General features: G+C 29.0%; 1 protein-coding gene across 1 annotated transcript; it reads right to left on the minus strand.

Annotated features, from left to right (window-relative positions):
- Positions 1–12,098: 12,098 nt before the first annotated feature.
- Positions 12,099–17,583, minus strand: LOC127282298 (uncharacterized). The gene is made up of 3 exons (XM_051306467.1): positions 17,324–17,583; positions 17,039–17,238; positions 12,099–12,581 (listed from the first exon to the last, which is right to left on the minus strand). Exons 2-3 carry the CDS (start codon positions 17,042–17,044, stop codon positions 12,219–12,221), a joined length of 369 nt encoding a protein of 122 aa, XP_051162424.1. The 5' UTR covers positions 17,045–17,238; positions 17,324–17,583; the 3' UTR covers positions 12,099–12,218.
- Between the last annotated feature and the right edge of the window lie 8,378 nt (positions 17,584–25,961).

Genomic DNA, 25,961 nt, shown 5'->3' on the forward strand with positions numbered 1-25,961 from the left:
GAGAGTTTGAAGGTCCTATAGCACCTTCTGTTATCATTCTATCGATTACTTTATGAATTTTTTCTTTCTGCGATGGTGAAAATCTATATTGTTTAGTGTGTATTGGTATTTCATCATTAGTGTGTATTTTGTGTTGTACTAAATGTGTAGGTGTTAACTTTTCACCAGGAAGATGAAAACTTTCTGGAAACTCATTTCTGATTTCTATTACGTGTTGTTTTTCTTCGTCATTTAGGTGTTCTAACCTTAAATTTTCAATTACAGCTGAAGCTCTATCTTCAGGAGGTATAAACTCGTCATCTGTTTCATATTCATCTGAATCTTCGCCCGGTAGTTTGTAGAATTCAAAGGGTATTAATTCTTGTGGAGGTATTTCAACTTCGGTATCTTCCGATGTGGTGTTAATTGCAAAAATATGACATGTTCCATCGTTATTTGTTACTATTGCTTCGCCTATTAATAATCCATCTATAGTTTTTACTAATGGCAGGTATCCTTGTTTTAAATTAGTATTTAAAACCTTAACAGGTATTATCTGTTTAGTTCTGGCTTTGATTATTAAATTTGGATTTTTTATGATTTTATTATTAATTAAATTTTCTCTTGCTAGGGATGATTCTATATCGGTAAATAGTATTGGTTTTATAGGATTAGAAGCTGTTACAAGTGTATTATGCCAGAAGGATATTTCTACCTTTTCTTGTCGAAGATATTCCCTTCCTAATATACCATCTGACTCTATAGGAAAATCGGAAGGTACTACTTGAAAAGTAATTAATTTGGAATCTATTTCTATTTTTACGGTTCCTAAAGTAGATGTTTTTATAGGAGTTATTCCAGTTATTTGTATTGCTTCATCCTGTTTGACTTCTAAATCTGGTTGTAATACACATAATTTAATTAAATTTACATCTGCTCCAGTATCTACTAATAAAAGTGCTGTTGCTTCCAAGAAACTAGGGGAATTTATGGTGATTACTGGGGATTCTCGATTATTTTTGGCGTGCAAGATTGTTCCATTTTTCTCAAAATTCTCACACTTGTAGGACGCTCCTTTTGTTCCACACTCGTCGTCGCGTCCGTTCGTCGAGGGATGTTGGAGTTTAAATGATCCTTTTCAGAAGGTTTAGGAGATTGCGCACGAGGGGGCGTTCTATTCCCTTCGTATGGTTTATCGTTGTGCATTTGTGGTGATGAAGAATGAGGAAAATAAGTGTAAGGATTATAAGGAATATATGCATTTGGAGGATAATGATTTGGGTGTTGAAAGTATGGTTGTTGATGACTGGTAGATGGTTGGTATGGTTGATATGGATTTTTCAATATACCAAAAGGAATAGGAGATTGAGCATGATGTCTCATTGCTTCATTTGGACGAGCAAATCGTACTCTAGGACTAGGGCTTCGTTCTCTGGAACCATAATCACTTGATTGAGAATTTCGTGAATAATGATATGCATTATATTCCGCTTTATGATACTGATGTCGGGTTTCAAATTCCAAAGCAAATTTTAATGCTTCTTCAATGGTTGTAGGATTTCTAGCTTCTAGAATACTAGACATACCATCTGGTAAACCTCGGGTGAATGCTTCTAATGCACATTCAACTAAGGGTTCCATCATAGTATTTGATCTTTCGACACCATATTTATCTTGAAGAGCAGCCTTAGCTCCTGCCATCAAAAGCAATATTTTGTCGTAAAACTCACTAACGTTATCATTTCGGCCCATACGAATTGTAGATATTTCTTGTAGATACCATGTATATGACTTGCGATGAGCAAATCTTTGTTTTAAATGTTGGATTAGTTCGTCTATGGTATTAAAATTCTTACCTTGTATACTATCTCTAGCTACACCTTTTAATCTGGCAAGAATTGCCTTTAAATATTGTTTTTCACAATTAATAGGAATATTAGACTCACCATTTATTATATCTTCTATAAAATCTCTTACAGGAATGTTTTTACCATCATAAAAAGGAATATTCATTATGCCCTGTTGCAACGCAAAACACTCAGCCATTGATGTTATCATGGCATCATTTAAAGTTCTATCAATATTACCGGATAAATTACTTGTTTGTGGTCTATCTGTAGCCATGATTATAAGTTTACTAAAAACGGAAGGAATAATTAAAATATCTCGTTAATTATATCAAATGAAAATGGTAACCCTAAAATTCCAACAATATTAGAATTACTCTCACTATTAATAGTTTGGAATTCTAAAACTGTGTAATTGATGCAAACTTTTGCTTCTCCGATAGTGTTGATTGTACTATCTCTTAAGGAATATTTAATTATGCGATTTATTCCTAAAAGGGAATTAATTCACTTTCTTTAATTAAATTGATTGGTAAAGATGGATCAAGTATGAATAAACACTCGTGATCCTTGAAGAAATATGATTCCAAAAGAATTTTTGGATATAATTGATTATATTTTTCAATAAAATGAAAGTATGAGTTCATAGGGGAATACGGATAATGGCGGCTTGGAACCGTATAGCCGTATTGCTACTAGGGAGTTTTAGTGTTATCGGACTATTGTCTGTCTGACACAACTCGTCTTGTACTACTTACGGACCAACGCACTTGGCGCTAGACAGTAGTGCGAGAGTATAAAATCAAACTTTCGTGCCTGTTTGCAACTGCAACCTCTTATGTTAGTATATTCGCCTGATATCTTTTCTCAAGGGGGCTTTACGTAAACTTAAATTTCTCCCAAATTTTGGGAATCTAAAATTTTTGTTTTTGTCCTATCGATTAGTTATATTAAAAAGAATGATTCTATGAAATCTGAATTTTTGTTGTTATCAATGTCGAAAATTATATTGGTTAATATTGTATATTATATATAGTTTTATGTAAAGTTATAACCGAAATTCACTAGGATCTGTGTTAAGAAAAGATAATCCAAGAACACCTGTCAATTCGGGTTGTTGATTGTTAATGTAGGTGTGATATTGATATTACAAATAAATCAAAAATTGATACCTCTTTTCAATTGTTTGTGTAAATCAAGAGCTTAGACAGAATTCGCCGAACGGCGTAAAACGTCGAGTACAAAGTCAAAATTTGCCGGACGGCGTAAAATTGACCCTGCTAAGACCTCAAAATTCCAAACAATGATATTATCAAAATTTATTGATATGAAAACCTCGCCGGACGGCGTAGATCTCCAATTTTCAAAGCTATAGTTCGCCGGACGGCGTAAAAATAGCTTACTCAATAAGATTTTGAATGATTTTATGAATTTATTAAACGGTCAGTTTTAAACGCCCTAATTCTCAAGTTCGCCGGACGGCGTAAAATGAAAATATAACAAATTCTGTAATTCGCCGGACGGCGTAAGAACAAAACTGCTAGAGAATTTAAAATGACCGTTTACAAATGTTTATAGTGAAGTATATGAATAAACATTTAATGAAATATGATGTGTTTATAAGGGTGATATAATTGATTTTGAATAAATTTGAACCCTTAAAAATTTTGAAATTTGTTCTAAATAAAGATGCCGAATTATATGAGAATTTTCATAAAATTGTTTTTGCAACAAAAGTGACAATCCCACCGCTGCCACCAAATCAGCTGTTACGTTCCGAACTAGGCGTGGTTTTTAAATAAAAATGAATTTTATTTACTTGAAGGTAGTAAGGCTGATTAATCAGGTTGGTAAAGCCTGATATTTATTTTTATGTAGGATCGTGGTCACTTGTCAAAACTACGGGTTTTGCGTTACAATAAGAAGTCAAATATTCCCTTTTATAACATTTATTGATTAAATAATAATTATATAGTAATGATTAAACAATAATGATACAAGTTTACAATTCGTTTACTTACTTTTAGCAATGAAGTCGGATAAATCGATGATTATAGCTTAGTCGTTATAAATTGGTTTTGGTTTGATTTGAAATAGTTCGTTTTTTTGTCGCACTTGTGTAACTTTAACGACTTAGATTGTTTTATAACTATTTAAAGAATTACAATATTCTTTATTGTTATTTCTCGTCACTCGCACCTTAGACAGGAATGAATTTCATAGCAGGTGTAAGAGAAGCAACATATACTAAATTGACAAATTTAGAAAAAGAGATAATGCAAGATTTCTTTAGTATTTATAGTTATAAATACGACAGTTATTTCTATTAAATTATTGATTCTAAGTGTTAATTTGCTTCTCTTGCACCTATTGGCTATCAGGAAAGAACTATGTTCTAAGTGAAAAGTCAAATTAACTTGCACCTATTGGCTATCAGGAAAGAATACAATAATTAGGGCGAAAGTAAACTGAAGGGTCGCTCTACGATGTTAGAGATTGCACCGGAACTTTTGACAAGCTTTATGGAAAAAGCTCTTGTTTATATACTAGTCGATTATGCTAATTAGTGGGAGAAATGTCATATTATTGAGGAGGGGTGATCTATAAATAGAATTACTTTCCTTATATGGTAATGATCTACATCGCATGTATGACATTGAATCTTCTTCTTTCTGAATTCTCTCTTTTATATGCTGACAATCGGTTTTTGAAGATCATATTACACTTGGATCTTCACAACCTTCACGTTCTTCACGCGTATAAACAAACAAGTTCGAACTTGCTACACATTTTGCTTACATATATCCTATTTTTAGCTTTTCAACTTTCTGAACTTATATGGTGAAAACGAATGTCATATCTCTTTTGAGATCAATTTCGTTTCCACACTCTATCCTATCAATATATACATAAATAAATACATTAAAATAAGACATATAGTTTAAGTATTGTAAAATTATCATAGAATTATATAAAATGTCTTATTTTAATGATAATTTTAAGGAAAATTAGGGAAAATTGTTACCGGGATGTAACAGAACAGCACGAAAAAAAAATATTAGAATAAATTAAAAATAATTAAAAAATAAATAAATGTTAATGATGATGAACGTTCAAATGAAATTATAAAATTTGACTAAAAAAAAATGATTTTTATAAATACGCATCTTATTGCATAAAAAAATCAAACATTACAAAATTTCAATTTAAAATGAATATTTATAGAATTTTGTATAAAAAAATAGAAACGCAAAATTAGTTGCATCAATTGATAAATAATTGAATTTTGATGCATATATAAATAGGAAAATAAAAGAAAAATTGCGGAATAATTTTAAAAAAAAGAGAATTTTAGACACGACAAAAGGTGATAAAAATTTACCAATATAAAAGAATTAGTTTTAAAAAATTCCTTGAACACGTGACCAGGAAGTAAATTAAAAAAAATTTCAGCAATTACAAAATTATAATAATTTATTAATTAATACAAAATACTGAACAGCACGAAAAAAAAAAATTAGAATTAATTAAAAATAATTAAAAAATAAATAAATGTTAATGATTGTTACGTTCCGAGCTAAGGCGAGGGTGGTTTTTATTAATGAACAAAAACAAGGGGAGGTAAAGTGCTGATTTATCAAGTTGGTAAATCTTGATATTTATTTTTATGTGGATTCGTGTCACTTTATAAGAACAAGCCCTGGCGGATTGGGAAAACCTAGTTGTAACCGAATTGGGTTACGATTCGGTTACGTTTCGGTTCATTGTGAAATATTATCGTTAATCGACGAAATATGTAGTAAATAACTATTAGGAATGGTTAATATACATTTAGAGTGCTTATTTATGCAATAATAATAATAAATTAAGATATAACTAATTAATAATAAGTGTTTTAAGTGTACAGTGCATACAGTTGTTGAATTACCATATATATGTATATTACCATCAGCGGCAGCTGTGATACGCGCGTTAAACCCTAGATGGCGTTAATGATGACTTTGTGAATGAATTTCTAAAATTAAGCCCTTGAGTGTCAAATGTGTAAGTGAATATATAAGTTTTAAAAAAACAGATCAATTTATTAAAACTACTTTTTTGATTTCTACAAATATAAAAATAATTTTTATAACGAACAAAAATTTTTTTAATGAGAAAAAGTTTTTTTTGTGTCAAAATTAATCTTTCTCATTTCATTGAGAAAAAAATTTTTTTATTCAGAAAAAAAAATTTTTTTAGAGAAAAAAGTTTTTTTATGTCAAAATTAATGTTTCAACTCGGTTTTCCCAATCCGCCAGGGTAGCGACCCCGAAAATCCCCGAGTAACGATTTTCGAGTGGATCCGATGAATTTTAAAATTATTTGACAATAGCTGCGTATTTATTATTAAAATCTCAACTTTAATTAACAGTATTATTTAGACATTTAGTTTTTTTTAAATCTATGCCACCATGTCAAAGGTTGAACATTTTTGACGCGATATTTGTACCTCGGGAAGATATTTTAAAATGGTACATTGCCCAAGAAAACTCTTAAGTACAAAAAAACCTTGAAAATTCATGTTTTTTTATAAATAATTATCTGTAATTTGTTTAATTTTAAATTTACTTTTTTTTTATATTTTAGAATTTTTTCTTAATGCGTTTAGTTGGTTTAAAAAATTGCCAAACTTTAAGCAAAATTTTTGTACATTTGGTCCTTAAAGGGTTAAATACTTAACATTAATTACTAAATTAAAAAAATATCCGAAAATTCAAATTATTTTGAAATTAGAAGTGTTTATTTAGCCTTTTTATTTTTATACATTTGAGCGTCCAGCAATATTCGGAGATCATATTCACTGTGCTTTTCCCTTAGAATTTCTTGATAAAATCTTTCATCTTGATCATCACTTACTTGCCCAAGGTTTACGAGAAAGAAGTCCAAATGAAAGTGCAAAAAATGAATTTTTATAGATGTTGCAATTTCATTTCTGAGGCTAGGTACGTTTTTCTTATACATGGAAAATAAAATTAATATTTACAGAAAAACTTATTCTTAAAAAGACCAAGATACAAAAAAATGGTCAAAACTTCAGAAGCACTTTACATAAACGCTTGAATATTACATGAAGAAAAAAATGTTTAAAACATAATTAATGCTGCAAACATCAGTTAAAGTAGAAAAATTGAGGAAAAACTGAAAATTTCTAAACTTTCTTGTAACTTTTCTCTTGTAAATATTATTTTTAACAAAAAAAACTCCATGTGGGTTAAAAAACCCTGCTTGTCAGCTTCAAAATGAAAAAAAAACTTATAAATCGGTGCAAAAATAAAAAAATTACAAAGTTTTAGTCATAAATATACGTGTAAACGGTTTTTTGTCTGTAACAACAAAATTTGGGGGTGTTAGGGAAATTTTTAATATGCGATTCTTCTTAGTTTTTTGTTACTTACAACCTCTAGTAGGTCCGATAATAAGTGTTTTTTAATTATTTTTTTTTGTAGCACATTTTGCGAAAGCTCTATTTGTTAGTAACTGTATGTACACATTTTACAAAATCTCTAGTTCGCAAGTAAGATCTTTTCCAAAAAGACTCAAACAAATCAGTGTAAGGAATCCTAAAATCTTCAACACTCTTCACTTCAGTAGCAGACTTAGGCAACAAATCAGATTCCTCATTTCCTCGGACTCCAATGTGCGAAGTAACCCAATAAAATTTAACAAAACTATTGTAATAGGATTTTTTTCGGGATTTTCAGTATAGAACTCTATAAATTTTCTTCTTATTTCAAAAATATAAATATTTGTTTTAATACTAATAGAGATGGACTTTAAACTTTACAGTGCACTTAAGGAGTCCGAAAAGATGAGAAAATTACAATGTCGATACCTCAACGCAACATCCAATGCATCATTTAAAGCAACATAATCAGCCGCATACATAGAGGCATCTAAAAGGAATACCTCTCTTGATACTATACCTATAAATAGAAATGGCGTTATTTTCATTAACAAGATCATTTAACCTGATATTTGGATCTGAGATAATGCTAAGTTCATAGCCAAAATGACCCTGATTGCAAATCTGAAATTCGTTTTTGAAAATTTAAATTGACGGATCCAATATGGCGGGTGAAAAATTTAAAAATTGATCGGATTCGTTTGAAAATCGTTTCTTGAGGGTTTTCGGGGTCGCTGATTACGAATCTAAAATCTGTTTTTGTAACTTCAAAATTCGTCTGTAACTCGTTACAATTATATAATTAATTTATTAATAATAAATAATATACAATAACATGAAATAATATAATTATTATATTTATAATAATAGGTACTATAATATATAAAAATAATATAATAATGTCAGCCATATTCAGCCATGTCAGCCATCCGAGATTTTGAACTTTTAGAAACAGACACAAGATTTGTAATTACATCATAATACTTTTTGTAAAAAAATTAAAAGTACACATTTTTTGGCAAATGCAAGCACTTTTAGAAAAAATTTCCACCATATTGGATCCGCCATGTTGTATTTTTAAAAACTGGCACCGTATTCGTAATCAGTGACCCCAAAAACCCCCTACTAACAAGTTTCAAACGAATCTGATCAATTTTGCTTCCTCATGAGGAAGCTTTGCATTCGTGACCATTCTCGATTTTTTAAAATTGGGTTATATGGACATATTTTCATCTAGAATTAATATATATGAAGTCCTGAGCAAATTTCCAGATGTATGTGTGTGTATGTCACAAAATATTGTGTACAAATTATCTCAGAAACGTGTTAACGGATTGTCCTGAAATTTTGTATGCGTATTGTAATCATTAATACCTAAAATCTGATACAAGGATTTCTGAATATGTTCACAACATTTTATTTTTTACAATTTTTTCAAAATATAAAAAAAATTTTTTCTTAATATTTTTTTTTTGTAAATTTAATTTTGTTTGGTAAAAAAACTTATTTCTTTCATTGAAACAAGTCGATTAACCTATATAAAGTTCATATTTTACTGAAATCTATAGATTAAATCATTTTTTTCAATTTTTGACATGTATTAACCTGATAAAATTTTTTTTTTAATCTTTATTATCCAAAAAAGTATTTTTTTCTCCCAAGCGAAACTTTTAGAGTGTGTATATTCAGTGACGATTGAGATATTCCCCAAGTTTCGTAATTCTTTATTTTTCTGTAATAAAGTTATTAACCCAGTCGAAAATCGTAAGTTTCCCTGAAGGGTTCACATGGCCTTCAGGTAACTGTTATGAAGGTTTCAAAAGCTTCATGGCAACTATTTATACATTAGACCTAAAATTCTGTGATATTTGCTTTCTGACTTCTTAACGGGAAGCTTTTTCTACAGCTTGTTGAATATCTGTGGACAGCTTCTAGCAAAAGGTCTACCAGTTTGCTTGGTGAATGCTTTCCTAATGCCTGGTTTAATATGTAAGAAAGCAATTCTATTTGCTTTTCACAAGTTGCAAATTAATATGTAATTTAATTACCTTTTTTACACTTCCTGAAAACTAGAATAATTTCATTAAATTAAACTAAATCGAAAAATTATAAAAATTCTATAGTAATTTGTAAATCCGTTTTATACAATTAATAATTATTCTTTATATATTATATAAAAATTACTTTTCAAAGAAAACGTTTATTTTTAAACACTTAAATTATATACGAAAAAAATTATATATAACTTGAGCAAAATTTGGGGTTAGGAATACGAACACGGTGAAAACTTTTTATATTGAATAATGAATACAATTTCTTAAAAAAAAGACAAAATATTTAATATTTAAAAAAAAAGATTATTATTTTTATACTTGATATTTATGAATATTTTTTATAAATAATATATTCTTTATTCTTTTAGAATTTCATAATTTATGAAAATGAATTTAACAGTGTATTTTTATTTACAAATTTTGGTTGACAACAATGTACTAAAAGTTAAAATACCGAGTCTGACGTAAATAATTTTTCTTTAATTCTTCAATATTTAAATATAATAATCTAATACATAATATTTTTACGAGATAAATAAAGATGGAAAGAAAGGTTAAATTTAATTTTTGATCATTGTCATTTTTCCGCTGTTTCCTGAAACATCCATGACGCTTCATTTAATTTTCGCCACCTGAACGCTTTCTTTTTATATATGCAAAATCCTGCAACTCTTTGATAACTCTCTCAAAGCTACTTAAATGCTTTGTTTAAAATGTACAAACTTTGTTATTTTCAAGCTTTCCGTGGAAGCGAAAAATCGGCCATAACAGGCTTCCTGAAAGTTTTCTATAGCTAGTTATCTACTGTCTCACAATTCTCTAATGGTTATCTCAATACTTCAAAACAACTTTTTGTTCAGCTTAACATAGCGTAGGATTTTCGACTGGGAATGTTTAAAAATTGTTTAAATCAGCATAGTGCTAATTTTAAATGCTTAATTTTATATTTTTATTAAGAAGAAAGAAAGAAAGTGCTAAGAAAAATTAAAAGTTAATTACAAGTACTTTATATTTGGTAAGTTTTTATTTTCTTTATTTCCTTTGCCTTTCTTACAATTAATGGATAAAAATCGCAAAATTAGGTTATTATTTCTTATCTTTAATTGCTTTTATCAATTTATAAAAATAAATTTAGTCATTCTTAAAAAATTATAATATTTCTTTTACATTATCATAGTCAGTCAAATTTCACTGATTGAAATAAAGAAAAGTCTTCCACTGGAAATCAGTGAAAAGTTACTGATTGAAACAGAAAATAATTAATCACTAATGCAATCAGTAGTGAAATGACTGATGCTTCAGTAACTTATGCTAAGCATTTGGTTACTGGTTTAATCAGTCAATTTAAAATAATTCTTCACTATTATTTCTTAAAATTATTAAATTATTAAAATTTAAATTAATATAATATTATTAATATTATAATAATGTCAATAATGTTATTGTTTTTTAATTATTGACAAATAATTATTAATTATAATATAATTATAACAATTGTAATAATTAATTAACGAACATAATTAATAATAATATAATACACTACCGTCCGAAATTGTGCGAACTCTGCTTTTTCAACAACTATAAAACTGTTCAAATCTTCAAAAATATTAAAACTAAAATTTTTTCCTCTTTATTTTATTAAAGTTAATAAAATTCTGAAAGAAATGACACCTTGACAAAAAGAATATGTTAATTTTTCAATTAGATATCTAAGAAAAACCCAATTTTCAATGTTTTTACTATTTTTTTTATTTCTCTTGAAAAAATTAATATTTTTAAACGTTCTTAGGCTCATTGAAATCGTATTTTGTTATGCAATTCAAATTATATAAAACAATTCATGTACACATTCTTCCCTAGCGTATGCAAACCGTGAAAGTTGGCTCATAAAATGTCAAAAAATTGAAATTTAATTCTACAATAAAATATAATGTTTAAAAATCAAGTATATATATCATTCTAAACTTCTCTGATTTATGTAAGTAAGTTTGAAATTTATACATTTTACTGATCAATTTTTGTCATATAAACATTAATCACAATTTTTTGACATTTTATGAGCCAAGTTTCACGGTTTGCATACGCTAGGGAAGAATGTGTACATGAATTGTTTTATATAATTTGAATTGCATAACAAAATACGATTTCAATGAGCCTAAGAACGTTTAAAAATATTAATTTTTTCAAGAGAAATAAAAAAAATAGTAAAAACATTGAAAATTGGGTTTTTCTTAGATATCTAATTGAAAAATTAACATATTCTCTTTGTCAAGGTGTTATTTCTTTCAGAATTTTATTAGCTTTAATAAAATAAAGAGGAAAAAATTTCAGTTTTAATATTTTTGAAGATTTGAACAGTTTTATAGTTGTTGAAAAAGCAGAGTTCGCACAATTTCGGACGGTAGTGTAATTATAATATTTGTTAAAATTTAATAATCTTGTTAATTTCACTATTTTAACACATAAAAATTATTTCACATTTGCAATATTATTTCACATTGGAACAAGATTGAAGAAATCCTAATACATTAATAAAGTAGCAAATATAATAAAGTGTGGTACAAGATTTTATCAAAAAATGAGTTTTTATTTATATTAGAATAATATATTAAAATTTTCTTTAGAGAAGTGTACTTTTATACAAGAGTTGAATTGAAACTGAAATACTTATAATTAAACAAATTTTAAATGTTCCAGAAACAATATTCGTAATATGTTTTATAAAATGCCAATAGTAAACACATAATATTAATTGAACTCTTTATACATTAAAAAGTTAAACCTGTCTTCACAAAAATAAAATATGATACGTCATATGAATACGCAATGAAAATACATTATACAAACAAAAAAATTATTTTTTTATATAGAATTTTTCCTTAAATTATCTGAAGTTTAGTCCATGAATTCGTCTTCATCATCTGTGCTGCTATCCAAATTTAAACTCTTTAAAGAAATGTTCAAAGATGAAACAGAGTTTCGAGCAGCAGTTGATGTCTTATATAAAAAAACATTCATAAAATTATAGAAAAGAAGTAAGGAATCGGCATAACAAACATTAAAGGCGTAATGAAGTTTGAATAAGAGATCCAATACCACTAAGGGACCAACTTTTGCGTTCATTTCTATATACCAGCCATCTTTTTGTAAGAAGAATCTATCCTTACATTGTCCTTTTACTAGAATCATGTATGGCTGCACAGGTTTTTGACTATTCAGGCGCTTTTGGGTTACAGACCCTGGCAGATAAAATCCTTCCTAAAATAAAAATATTTTTTTAAAAATAAAAGTTACTAGTTTTTTAATATAATTTTTAATTTATAATTATAAAAAAATTATTTCAAAAAACTCTTTTCAAAATATTGTACTTCAAAAATGATTTGGGTCAGAATTTCCCAAACGGATCACATAAAACCAAAAAAATTTTTTTGACCAAAAATATTTTTTTTTCGCCATTGACATGAAAAAGTGTCTTTTTAAGGCAGTTTGGGCCAACTGCCTAAAAACGACTTTTTTAGGCAGTAAACTGACCTATAAAGTCTTTTTTAGGCAGTTGTTAATTTTTGCATAATTTTTGTTTTGCTGTTATTTTATTTATCAATTTTTATTATTTTATTTTATATACTATTTTATATATCTATATTATATTATATATATATGAGAGATTCTTTTTCAATCGCCCCAGCCCAAAAAGTCAATGTTCTGGGATTGGCTTCATACTTTAGTAAATTGTTGTCCTATATGATAGTAATAAATCCCTAAAATATAAACTCATTAAAAAAATATTTCTAGAAAGTAGAGGGGGTTGAAATTTTGACATTATGGGTAATATTGTCATTTTCAAATCCGTATAACTATAACAAAAGTTAATGGATTTTAATTTCTCTATAATGAATTTTAATGAATTTTTCATGTACTTTTCAAAAATGTATACAAAATTGAAAAAAAAAATTTCTCCCCTTTTTTTCAAAATCAACCCTTATTTTTCGATTTTCACCCCTTTGGGTATTTTTTTTTATTTTTTTTATTTTCATTGGAAAGCTGAGGTTTTTTCCCATGAGCTATGTAAATATGAAAATGGGACAACAATAATTTTGTGAGAAACAGAATATTAAAGTAGGCGGTGCCGATAAGGGTGCCGTTAAGGGTAAAATTGTCATATTCATATGCGTATAACTATAACAAAAGTTAATGGATTTTAATTTATCTATAATGAATTTTAATGCATTTTTCATGTACTTTTCAAAAATGTATACAAAATTTAAAAAACAAAATTTCACCCCTTTTTTCAAAATCAACCCTTATTTTTCGATTTTCACCCCTTCGGGAATTTTTTTTATTTTCATTGGAAAGCTGATGTTTTTTCCCATGAGCTATGTAAATATGAAAGTGGGACAACAATAATTTTGTCAGAAACATAATATTAAATTAGGCGGTGCCTACCTAAATCCTCGAAGATGAACTTCAGGTATACCCGTTATCGGCACCGCCTACTTTAATATTCTGTTTCTCACAAAATTATTGTTGTCCCATTTTCATATTTACATAGCTCATGGGAAAAAACCTCAGCTTACCAATGATAATAAAAAAAAATAAAAAAAATACCCGAAGGGGTGAAAATCGAAAAATAAGGGTTGATTTTGAAAAAAAGGGGAGAAATTTTTTTTTTTAATTTTGTATACATTTTTGAAAAGTACATGAAAAATGCATTAAAACTCATTATAAATAAATTAAAATTCATTAACTTTTGTTATAGTTATGCGGATTTGAAAATGACAATATTACCCTTAACGTCAAAACTTCAACCCCCTCTACTTTCTAGAAATATTTTTTTAATGAGTTTATAGTTTAGGGATTTATTACTATAATATAGGAAAACAATTTACCAAAGTATGAAGCCAATCCCAGAACATTGACTTTTTGGGCTGGGGCGATTGAAAAAGAATGTCTCATATATATATTATATATATCATATATTATATAAATATATCTACCTACATTACAAAAAGATATCGCCGCTGTTCCAAGACTCTGAATATAGCCGCAAGTCAAGAGAAGGGGGCGACTTGCGGCTATATTTAGAGTCTTGAAACGATCTTAACCTTTAAATTTAGGGTACCTCACCCAAAAAGTACTACTTTACGTGTTTGCCACATAATATACTATTCTTTATTCTTTATATGGTCAAAAAGAATCTCTGAAATTTTTAGAGTAAAAAAAAGTTTTTGGCAAAGTTATAAACAATTGAATTTTTTAGCAGTCTTAAATTAAAAAAATTTTTTTCTCGATTTCCAGTTGACCGATTTAAAAATAAAAAAAGGGTATTTTCGTCTTGAATTGTAGTTTTCAAAAATAATTTTTGTTTTGAAAATTTTTTATATTGTTTGTTTATAAAATGTTAATAAAAAATTGTGTTCTTCATGTCCGAACGAAAAAATAAAAATTGTGTTGTATTCCTCAATTATTTCTGAACATAAAACCGTTTAGAAAAAAATGACACTCAATTAGAAAAAAAATTGTTAATTAAAAACTGTCGCTATGCAGAACGGTAAAATGATGTACTTTGGTCGCGCAAGTATGGACCCATCACACCTGTGCGCACTAGTTTTACGCTACATGTTTGCACAGATTTCAATGGTAAAGTATAGTCAACAGACACAATAAATAAAAAAGTGAAATTGATAATTATTTATTAATAATTTACTTTCTTGATATTTTTTATTGAATTTATATAATATTTATATTTTTACATTGAATAAAACTTTTTAAGGCAGAAAATATTCGACACATTGTTATTTTAGCCACTTGGCTCAAAAGTAAAAAAACATTTATTATTTATTTATAATATTTAGGTGTTTTGGAATTAAAAACAATATAATCAACATATCTTTTAATTTAGTTTCGCTTTTGCATAGTTGCAATGGTGATAGATGTTCTTTTGTTTTAAATAGAAAGCAAATGAATGTCGAGTTTTATACTTACACGTAAATACACGTCCATACAAGTACCCATAGGATTATTTCTCATAACTAATAGTCTACATGAATCGCATACATATTTTCCAATCAAATTAGAGAAAACTGCACTCCAATGTTCGGTTACTTGTTTCAGAGATTTGTATATGCAAGAATGTTTTTTTCCCGCAAGGATTACAACACTTATTAATAGGCACCATGTAACAATACTTTATCAAAATATATAAATATACAACACAATATTAAACGAGACTGTTAGGCGTCAATTCGAATTAATAAATTTGATAGTTATAAAATAAACCATTTTTTAATAAAAACAATATTAAATGATTTTAAAGAAAAATAATAATATTCAGACTAAATTAAACAAATGAACAATTAACATTTATTATAATAATTTAATTATGGGTTTGGGCCCAAGTTGTCAATTTTATTTATAACATCGAAAACGTTCTTTCACCTTCAGGCATACTTTAATTAGACATAATATTAAAGTTATATAAAACAAACTCCACAATCATAAAAACTATTCAAATGTTATACAAACAATAGATACAAATAATAAATAAAAATGACTTATCGCTCTGCTGATGCGGGTTGATGAGGCGGAGACGGTTTGAAACCGGAGAGAGGTCAGTCAGATACGTTGGCAAATTGTCACCAAAATATATATATTATCGAGTTTTTATCTTCGCCCAACTTGTATAAATTTCTGAATCGGCATCCTCAGATGATCAGGTATTACACGACAGAATGTCAATTATTGAGATATCTGGGGTCTCCGGTCTTGCTCGCGTCCTCACTCGATTATTATAAATCACCCATCAAAAACAGCAATTAAACGCCACTCCTATGTTAAATAAAATAATAAAATCAACTAAATTATTATCCCGTTATTTAATATTATTTTCCCAAAAACCCTTATTTAATAAAAACGTATTATGTTAAATGCATGTAGATTTTACCTATGAGGCATTGGCAATGGACACAGGGATGACGTGATTTCCGCAGAATAATGAGCAATAAGACCGAGAGACCCCGGAAATGTACTTTTATTATTCCTACACCCCGAATACCTCCCCGCGACCCTCGATCCCAAACCGCTGATCAGCCGATCAGCCTTTCCTCGAAATTCACCAAATTTTCTCGGACAATCATGATTAATTCTGAGAATAATCGAAGGCCCAGACACACTGGCATACTCACACTATTCTATACAATATTTGAAGATGACTCATACACTCAATTTCTTTCAACAATTTTTATGAAATAACTGTTAAATTATTATTAACAATTTTAAATTACTTGCATGTCACGATTTACTTAAAATTCTGATAAATTTTTTAGCAACTAAAACTGTAAAAGACATTTACGTGTAAGTATAAAACTCGACATTCATTTGTTTTCTATTTAAAACAAAAGAACATCTATCACCATTGCAACTATGCAAAAGCGAAAGTAAATTAAAAAATATGTTGATGATATTCTTTTTGACCATATAAAGAATAAAAAAAAATATTTTTGGTCAAAAAAAAAATTTTTTGGTTTCAGGTGATCCGTTTGGGAAATTCTGACCCATTTTATAATGCCGTAGCTACTTAAAATTTTTAAAAAATTGTTTATATAAAATTAATTTCTGAAAATCCAAATAAATCTAAACTATATTTTGAAGTAATAATTTTAAAAACTTAACTTTTCATTAAATATTAAAGTAATAACAATATAAATGGTTTTCCTTACCGGCATTATTACAAGCAAATCTGGATTCGGAAATTTTGTGAATTCATTCTTGGCGTTTTCGCTCGTTGATCCATTTGAAGATTTGCTTTTTTTGGCTTGACTTTTTTTACCTTTCACTGTTCCATCATTTTTTCGCTTTCGTTGAGTATAATTTGTTACCGGTAATAATTCAGGGAGAATTAATAAAACTTTCAAAGTATCTGCTTATGCATGTAAAATAAAGAAGATATGTTAGCAACAGGGTAAATTAGATGAAAACAAAGAAATATATTATTGAAAAATTACCATCCTTGATGATACCAGCTTGTTTATAAAGATCATTTATTTAAATTTCGCAATATTTTAATATCCGAGGTGCGTAAAAGGTCGGAAAACGACCAAAAAAGTTTTTGTCTTCATCATTATCAAATAATAATTTATACTCTTCACTGATCTGTAACAAAGAAGCCATGGAATGAATGATAAGAATAATATTTTATAAACAATTTCACAAAATAATGTAAAATTCATTTTCTATTTTTATTTTATAATATGACTGTAATAAATTTTTGTGATTTTAACTGTTAAAATCTCTTGTTTTCTTTCTGGTATGGGCAATGTTAGTTGCATCCAAGACATCTGAAACAAAATTATAAAATACTTCAAAAATTCAGAATATATTATGTGACCCGAATTTATCAGATGACAACAATTTATTACTCATTAAGAAGTATTTGAAATAGAAAAAAGTTATTTTTTTAATTAAATATTTTATTTTGACAATGAATGTTCAATTTAATAAAAATGTATACATTTACATTTACGATCTGTAACATTGTTTTCCGTTTGTTGTATGTTGGTTTGAGGAGGCACAACGTTCTTGTCATTATCATTCAACTTATTTTGATTGTCTGGTTCGCGTTCGAGGTGAAGGAGAGTGTTATGTTTTCCTGAACATTTCCTGCATGATCCAATGGTACATTGTTTATTGTGATGTCCCGACGAAAGGCAATTGAAACAAACGCGTAGTCGCGACACTTCTTGGATTCTAGACTGAATTGGAAAATTCAAAAATTTCTCACATTTATAAAGCGGATGACTTTCGTTACATAACAGACATGTTTTTTTTGTCGTTGCATGAGATAGTACTCGTTCATTTGACCTTACATTAGATGGCTTAGGCATTGTTCCCTTTTTATTAGGCTGATTCGCATTTGGTTTATCTATCGCAGTTCTTTGTAAATATTTAACTTGACTTTCGAGAAAGAAGATAAAATCTTTAAACGAGGGTTTTACAGATTGTAGTAACGTCCGTTTTTCCCACGCACGTTTCGTAAATTGATCAAGTTTAGTTGTTATAAGATATGATATCAATACATCCCAATGTTCCGTTTTCTCACCTTATGCCTTGAGAGATAATAAATGATTTGTTGAATCATCTATCAGCTGTTGCAATGCAATATAGGATGTTTTATTTATAGTATTTAATTCGAATAAACATTTTATATAAAAGAGGACCATTGATAACGAATCTTCATAACGTTCAATTAATGCATTCCAGGCTATTAGATAATTGCGTCCGATACCCCGAGTGATACAATAATACGTGCAGCTTCCCCAGTTAATGCTGAATTCAAGTAGTGGGATTTTTGAATATTTGTTAAACGTGCATTGTTATGAATGAGAGATTTGAATGTGGCGCGAAAACTTAACCAGTTCTTAAATGAACCATCAAAGTTTGGTAATGAAATTGTTGGAAGCTTCACACTAAATATGTCAGCTGATTGAGTTGATTAAACATTAATTGGGGAAGAGCGATTACTCCCTGTCTGATGCAAGTTAGACCGCGAACTCTTCTCTGAGATTTGATTCGCGATAAATTTTCTAACTTCTGTAAGGACACGAAAAATAATTATTTTCAAAATCTTCTCGCTCTTTGTTTTGAATTATTGATTGCGCATTATCATCTGTAACTAACATTTAAATTTGCGTTTGTATGGTATCAAATTTATCGTACAATTGTTCAAAAGTTATAAGTCGCGCAGGTAATGATCCAACACCCGAATTTTTATCATGTTGAGTAAATACATTTGTAAATCTGGTTAACGCAGATTTTATTGGCCTTCGCTTGGCCCTTAACTTGTAGACGTTAGTCATGATACACAAGTTGAGTGTCTAAATTCAAAGTAACGACTCACCGATGAAAGTTGAAGGAGGTGAAGATTATCAGCTTAGAAGGTTGTTCTTGATTTGTTATCACCATAAAAAATAGTTATAGCACATTAAGTCACAGTACAATATCATATGTGACGCTCCACGGTGAAAGGGTGCTTAGCTGCTTAAAATTTTAGGTTATGTTCATGGTAGTTTTTGCTTTATTAAAGATTTATTTTTGATTATTTAACATCAAAAGCATTTTTTACTGAAAATATTGCATCTAATAAATCATTAAATAATAATAGTTTGTACCGAAAACTAATCGCTTTTATTTATTTTTACTGCAAAGTTTATTTCTGTCAAAAACAGCTAAGCACCCTTTCACCGTGGAGCGTCACATATATGTTCATGTTCACAGTTACCACATACCAATAATTACCGCCCTTAAACATATCCACATTCTCGACAAAACAAAACTTTTGTATTTATTGTTCGCACTAATCAGTTCTTATCACACCTATCTTTAACAAAGAAAAAGTTGGTCTCCGATGCCGAAAAAAACTCTTATATATTTTGAATCTCTGGACACTAAATAAACAAAATTTCAAAGATTCAAAATCGTAACCGATCCTCCTGCATGACTTTTTATGTATTTATTGTTTTTTTATGCATTATAATGAAAAATTGCTTCATTATGATGTGCAGATCAGTTGAAATTACAAGTGCAATTTTTTTATACTTATTAAATGTAAAAATAATAATAATACATAACTATAATTTTTGGGAATAAAAGTTGGATGATCAATATTGTAATCTTAAATCCGCACTGTCAACAAAAATAATAAGAGAGTATTTTCCATAGAACACCGCAGATGCAAACATTAGATTATCCAAATTTTCTATCACTTCTTATTCTTATTAATATACGCAACATTAGTTACTGCTATTGGCATTTGTATTTGTATCGTGTAAGAAAATAAATGATAACAAGTTGGCTAAAATTAGTTCAAAGTTTTGTAGATGTAGTTGATTTATTTTTAATCACGCGTTTTTCATCATTAAAATAAAAAGTTTGTACCTTATGTAGTAAAAAAATTGTTTGCAAAGATAGTAATTTAAAAACTTTTTTCTTCACAGAAAGTCATAAAAAGATGTTCCAAACTTTTATGAATAAAAGTTTTTCTTTAAGTAATTTAAAATTTCCAACCATAGAATTGCCGTTGATAAGTTCAGATAATATTGTTTGATAATTTACACACATGCTCGATACAAAATGTTGAATTATTTAAAGAAAAATTTCTATTCTCATAAGTTTTGATCAGCTTTTCTTGGTTTACTGTGATGAAAAAAGTTTCTAAATTACCATCTTTGCAAACAATTTTTATACCACACAAGGCACAAATTTTTTTATATTTCAATCATGTCAACAGGCGTGATTTAACTTGTAGTAATAAGTCATTTTTAAATAGATTAAAAATAAATCAACTACATCTACAAAACTTTGAACTAATTTTAGCCAACTTGTTATCATTTATTTTCTTACACGATACAAATACAAATGCCAATAGCAGTAACTAATGTTGCGTATATTAATAAGAATAAGAAGTGATAGAAAATTTGGATAATCTAATGTTTGCATCTGCGGTGTTCTATGGAAAATACTCTCTTATTATTTTTGTTGACAGTGCGGATTTAAGATTACAATATTGATCATCCAACTTTTATTCCCAAAAATTATAGTTATGTATTATTATTATTTTTACATTTAATAAGTATAAAAAAATTGCACTAGTAATTTCAACTGATCTGCACATCGTAATGAAGCAATTTTTCATTATAATGCATAAAAAGCAATAAATACATAAAATGTCATGCAGGAGGATCGGTAACGATTTTGAATCTTTTAAATTTTGTTCATTTAGGGTCCAGAGATTCAAAATATATGAGATTTTTTTCGGCATTGGGGACTAACTTTTTCTTCATTTAAGACAGGTGTGTTATGTTTCGACACAACAATGAGAAATAGGAAATGTATTTCTGCTATTTTCTTAATCCCATAATGTCACTTTGAGTTCACCAAATTAAGTTCCACGGATAATTCACTAATATCCGGCTCGAAGGACCAATGTTAAATACGTTGAATAATCACGTATTTTGAGTTTAGTTCAAAATGGGAAGGAAGTGCAAAGAAATATGATTGATGAAATTTCTCTTGAAAAACAATATATAATTTATTAATTCAATAACATTCATAGTAAGTACAAGAATTAAGGAAACTGAAGACGACGGTGTCTACGTGGTAACTAACTTATGACCCAGGTCAGAACCTTGTCCTACCTCCAAAAAGGCGATGTTGTCATTTTCTAAATTTCAAAATTTGTCCCTCTAATTTTATTTGGCAACATGGGTTAATTAATAAATGCAAGCAAACATTTTTCATCTTCTACAACACATTTTACTCGTTACTCTCAAGGATTTTTACCTGGGTACCATAAACGCGCAAGACCCTAGCTGGCCAACGGTTAGGTTATCGTAATAAAATTGTACATTGTACATGAAATTTCATATTTCTGAAAACTGCCAGGTATGTAACCAATGTAGCAGACATACCTGCATTTACTTTGAACATATATTTCAAATATCTTAAATTTTAGTTCTACAAATCTAGACAGCTTCAATTATTTTTATTTTTATTACTTTATTTTGGAATTTATGTTCAAAATAAAACATTTTTATTATCTTTATCTTAACAATTTTTTGAAGTTTCAATTACACAGCCCTACAAAAAAAGTGTCGTGCGCGGCAAAGACCAGACTAGTCATTTCCTATGTATTTTGACACGCTGAACACGAATCCGAAGTCCGTTTTGCTGCATCACGTCAGGATTTTTTTCTAACCTCCAAAAACCTGTCGGATTTTGAGAGGTAGGCTATTTTTTTTAAAGTTGATGGAATTACTTCAAAATTGGTATCTAGGGATTTTTTTGGGTCGCTAATGACGAATTTGAAGTTAGATTTTCAAAATTAAAAATGGCGGCTCCAATATGGCGGACGAATTTTGTAAAAATTGATGGATTTACTTCAAACTTGGTATCTAGGGGATTTTGGGTCGCTGATTACGAATCTAAAGTTATATTTTCAAAATTTAAAATGGCGGCTCGAATATGGCGGACGAATTTTGTAAAAATTGATGGATTTACTTCAAACTTGGTATCTAGGGGATTTTGGGTCGCTGATTACGAATCTAAAGTTATATTTTCAAAATTTAAAATGGCGGCTCGAATATGGCGGACGAATTTTGTAAAAATTGATGGATTTACTTCAAACTTGGTATCTAGGGGTTTTTTGGGTCGCTGATTACGAATCTGAAGTTAGATTTTCAAAACTAGAAATGGAAATTCTTATATACATAAGTAAGGTATTCACGTCTTTTTATGGTAGCGCACTCTTTTGTTCTCACAGGATCTGTGTAATGGTTTTCTTTTCAAATTGGTGCCTCCAGGTACAATATCCCTTTTCAGCATCCAACAGTAATCGGACATCATATTTACATCCCATCTTCCTTGATAACGACGCTCAAATTCTTTAAGCTCTTGATGGAATCGTTCTCCTTGTTCTTTACTGTAATCTCCCAAAATTTTCAGGGAATTGATCCCGATGCGAGTCTAACAATAAGTAATGCAACTTTATGCTCATTAACATCCTAACTTACCAAAGTTTTTAATCATATCACTAACTATTTGCTCCCAATTTTCACTCTTGTGATTACCCAGAAAATTTGCGACAACTGCTTTGAAACTAAGCCATGCGGCTTTCTCCTTTTTATTCATCTTGGTGATAAATTGCTCATCTTTTAACAATTTGCGAATACGTGGTCCGTTGAAAACCCCTTCTTTTAGTTTCGCATCAGAGATTTCTGGAAACTTTTGTTCCAGGTATTTGAAACAGTTTCCTTTTTTATCTAAGGCTTTGACAAACTGTTTAATTGCTCCTAGTTTCGTGTGTAAGGGCGGAATTATCACCTTTGAAGGGTCGATATAATACGCCATATTGGAGCCGCCATTTTAAATTTTGAAAATCTAACTTTAGATTCGTAATCAGCGACCCAAAAAACCCCTAGATACCAATTTTGAAGTAAATCCATCAATTTTAAAAAAAATAGCCTACCTCTCAAAATCCGACAGGTTTTTGGAGGTTAGAAAAAAATCCTGACGTGATGGAGCAAAATGGACTTCGGATTCGTGTTCAGCGCGTCAAAATACATAGGAAATGACTAGTCTGGTCTGCCGCGCACGACACTTTTTTTTGTGGGGCTGTGTTATTTGTTTATTTATTTACAGTAAATTTATGAAAATTATTTTCAGATTGTCAATAAAATTTTTCAGTTGAAATTGTTAAAAACTTTTAAAATCAGTTCAGTAAAGTCGAAAAATTCGTAAAATCCGAGGCCTGCAAAGATAATAATTATACTTACTAAGTATTACAATGTTTAATGAGCTGTGCAACCATAATTCTCACTAGAATTTTTCTTCTTCCCCAAATTTTTTTTTCTGAATTGCCTGTAATTTAATATCTTCTTTTTGGAAACAATACTTATTTTCATTTCCAATACTTATTTATCAGTGAGTTGAAGAAAAATATTTCCGTCGATTTTTTCTTCTAAAATAATATTGCGTATGTAGAAAACATTTAAGGTAAAAGACCCAGTACTCGATCACGATCTTTCGAAATTTTTGAAAAGTCATCAATAAAATTTAATAATTTGCAAATAAATTACTACTTTTTAAAATTTCTTTTTTAGTTATATAGTAGATGTTCTAAACTTTGAAATACAGAGCTATAAAAGTTAATTAAAGTACCAATAGTCGATTATTTTTCATGTATTCTTATGACTGATCGAGTATAGGTTCATTGAATGATCGCCAATATTGCGAAGATTATCCTCGGTGAAATTAGGTGATGGTTTGTCTTTATTCTCAACAAATTCATATTGGAATGATCCTATTTGGCCATTTAAATATCCAACATCAAAGACACGATCTACAAAAATAAATTCGTAAAGCACTCTTTTAATAGTCATCGGTATTACTCCTTTTTTCAAATCATGCCTCACATCATAGACTTTATTTTTTGACATGTGGAAAAATTTTAAAATATTCAAGGCACAATTTTCACGAACACCTGTCTGAATAGCAATCCATACTTTTTTAAGGTGAAGGGAAAATTGGTGAGACCGTGGTTCAGCGGCAATAGTGCTCCAAGACGCTATATTAATCTAGTCACGAGATTGAGATCAGGACATATTTGTACTGGAGAACATTTCTCATGGATGAATTGGACTTTTCCCCTGGAATGCGGCTGTAGGTATCATTTCAAGAACTAGCGACACTTGCTGAGTTTTTGTCCTCTCTTGTCTCCCGGGAGACCCCACTTTTTTACTTATCTAAATTCTACAATCTCTAACATTAACCCGAACAACTTCAGCCTTAATGAACTGGTATTTAATCCAACTCAGACTGTAATGGAAGAGATTGGCAAATTTTTTTCAAAAGCTAATTTGATCTTGTATAAAAAAAACCTATACCTATACCATAATATTAACCTTATTTCACAAAATCTATATTTAAACAATTTTAATTGATATTTAACTTGATTTAATTATACATGGCAGACTATTAAATGAAGAAATAAACAATCAAATTACAGCTGTAAATTAATATGTTCATTAACTATTACAGAAATTACAAATGTAAAAATTTAAATTTCTCTCTTTCTACCCAACCTTATCCTAGCAATATAGCACGCAATAAAATATCAAAAGTGCGTGGTGGACTCATTATCCCACCTTTGACAACAAAAACTCGAACTATTACAACAGTGAAACACCCAAAAACTCAAACTCTATCGGACAACAAAGGAGTTAAGTGATACTTGTTCCGGACAAAATCTACAAATACATGTGAAACATACCTAATACTAACCTAAATTGACTATTAGTACTGGCTATTTGTTAATACAAGAGGCCATTTAAACAAAAGAAAGAAAGAAAGTTCCTCTTACCCCTGTTTTTCAACTTTACAATTTTTAATGCACATGTTTCGCCCGACGGCTTTTAATAATTTTAACGCTGTGTCTATTTCGCCAGACGTCTGGCGAAATAAGAAAAATAAATTATTTTGTCAGTAAGGGGAAAATAGACGTCAGGAGACTGGCGAAATAAAAAAAAAATATTATTTCGACAGTAATTCAATTCTTATATGTATATAGGTAAATAAATATTTTTTTTTAAATTAAAATTTAAACATTTTTATTAATTAGTTAAAATAATACCCTGCTAAAAATAAAATCAGAAATCAGTCTCAAAACGTCAGAAATCCTGACGTTTTGAGACTATTTTGATGTTCTGACTTAAATAGTTTTCATGGGCCTGACGTTTTCTAAAAGTGACTATTTCTCACTACGTTTTATTTTTTTTATAAAAAGAGTTCCAAGAGAGGTACCCTAACGTAACCTCTTTTGTTTTGAACCTGTCATTGTCAAATTGTGATGTTTGTTTATGTGCTAATGGAATACTAATGGAATACTAATACTAATGGAATAAAATAAGAGAAATTAATATAGAGCAAGTCCAAGTTGCTCCACTCCCTTTCCAAAAGAAGTGTAAACAAACATACGCAGTGCATATTGAAAAAGTTGAAGGATAACCTATGTATTGTGAGGAAAACATAGGTTATGTTTTTTTTGTACGATTCTTTATAATAAATGCAATATAAAAAGGAGTTGTGTTA

The sequence above is a fragment of the Leptopilina boulardi genome, unplaced genomic scaffold (assembly GCF_019393585.1).
Source record: "Leptopilina boulardi isolate dan_hultmark-lab unplaced genomic scaffold, ZJU_Lbou_2.1 LbouV2_292, whole genome shotgun sequence".
Classification (NCBI taxonomy): Eukaryota; Metazoa; Arthropoda; class Insecta; order Hymenoptera; family Figitidae; genus Leptopilina; species Leptopilina boulardi.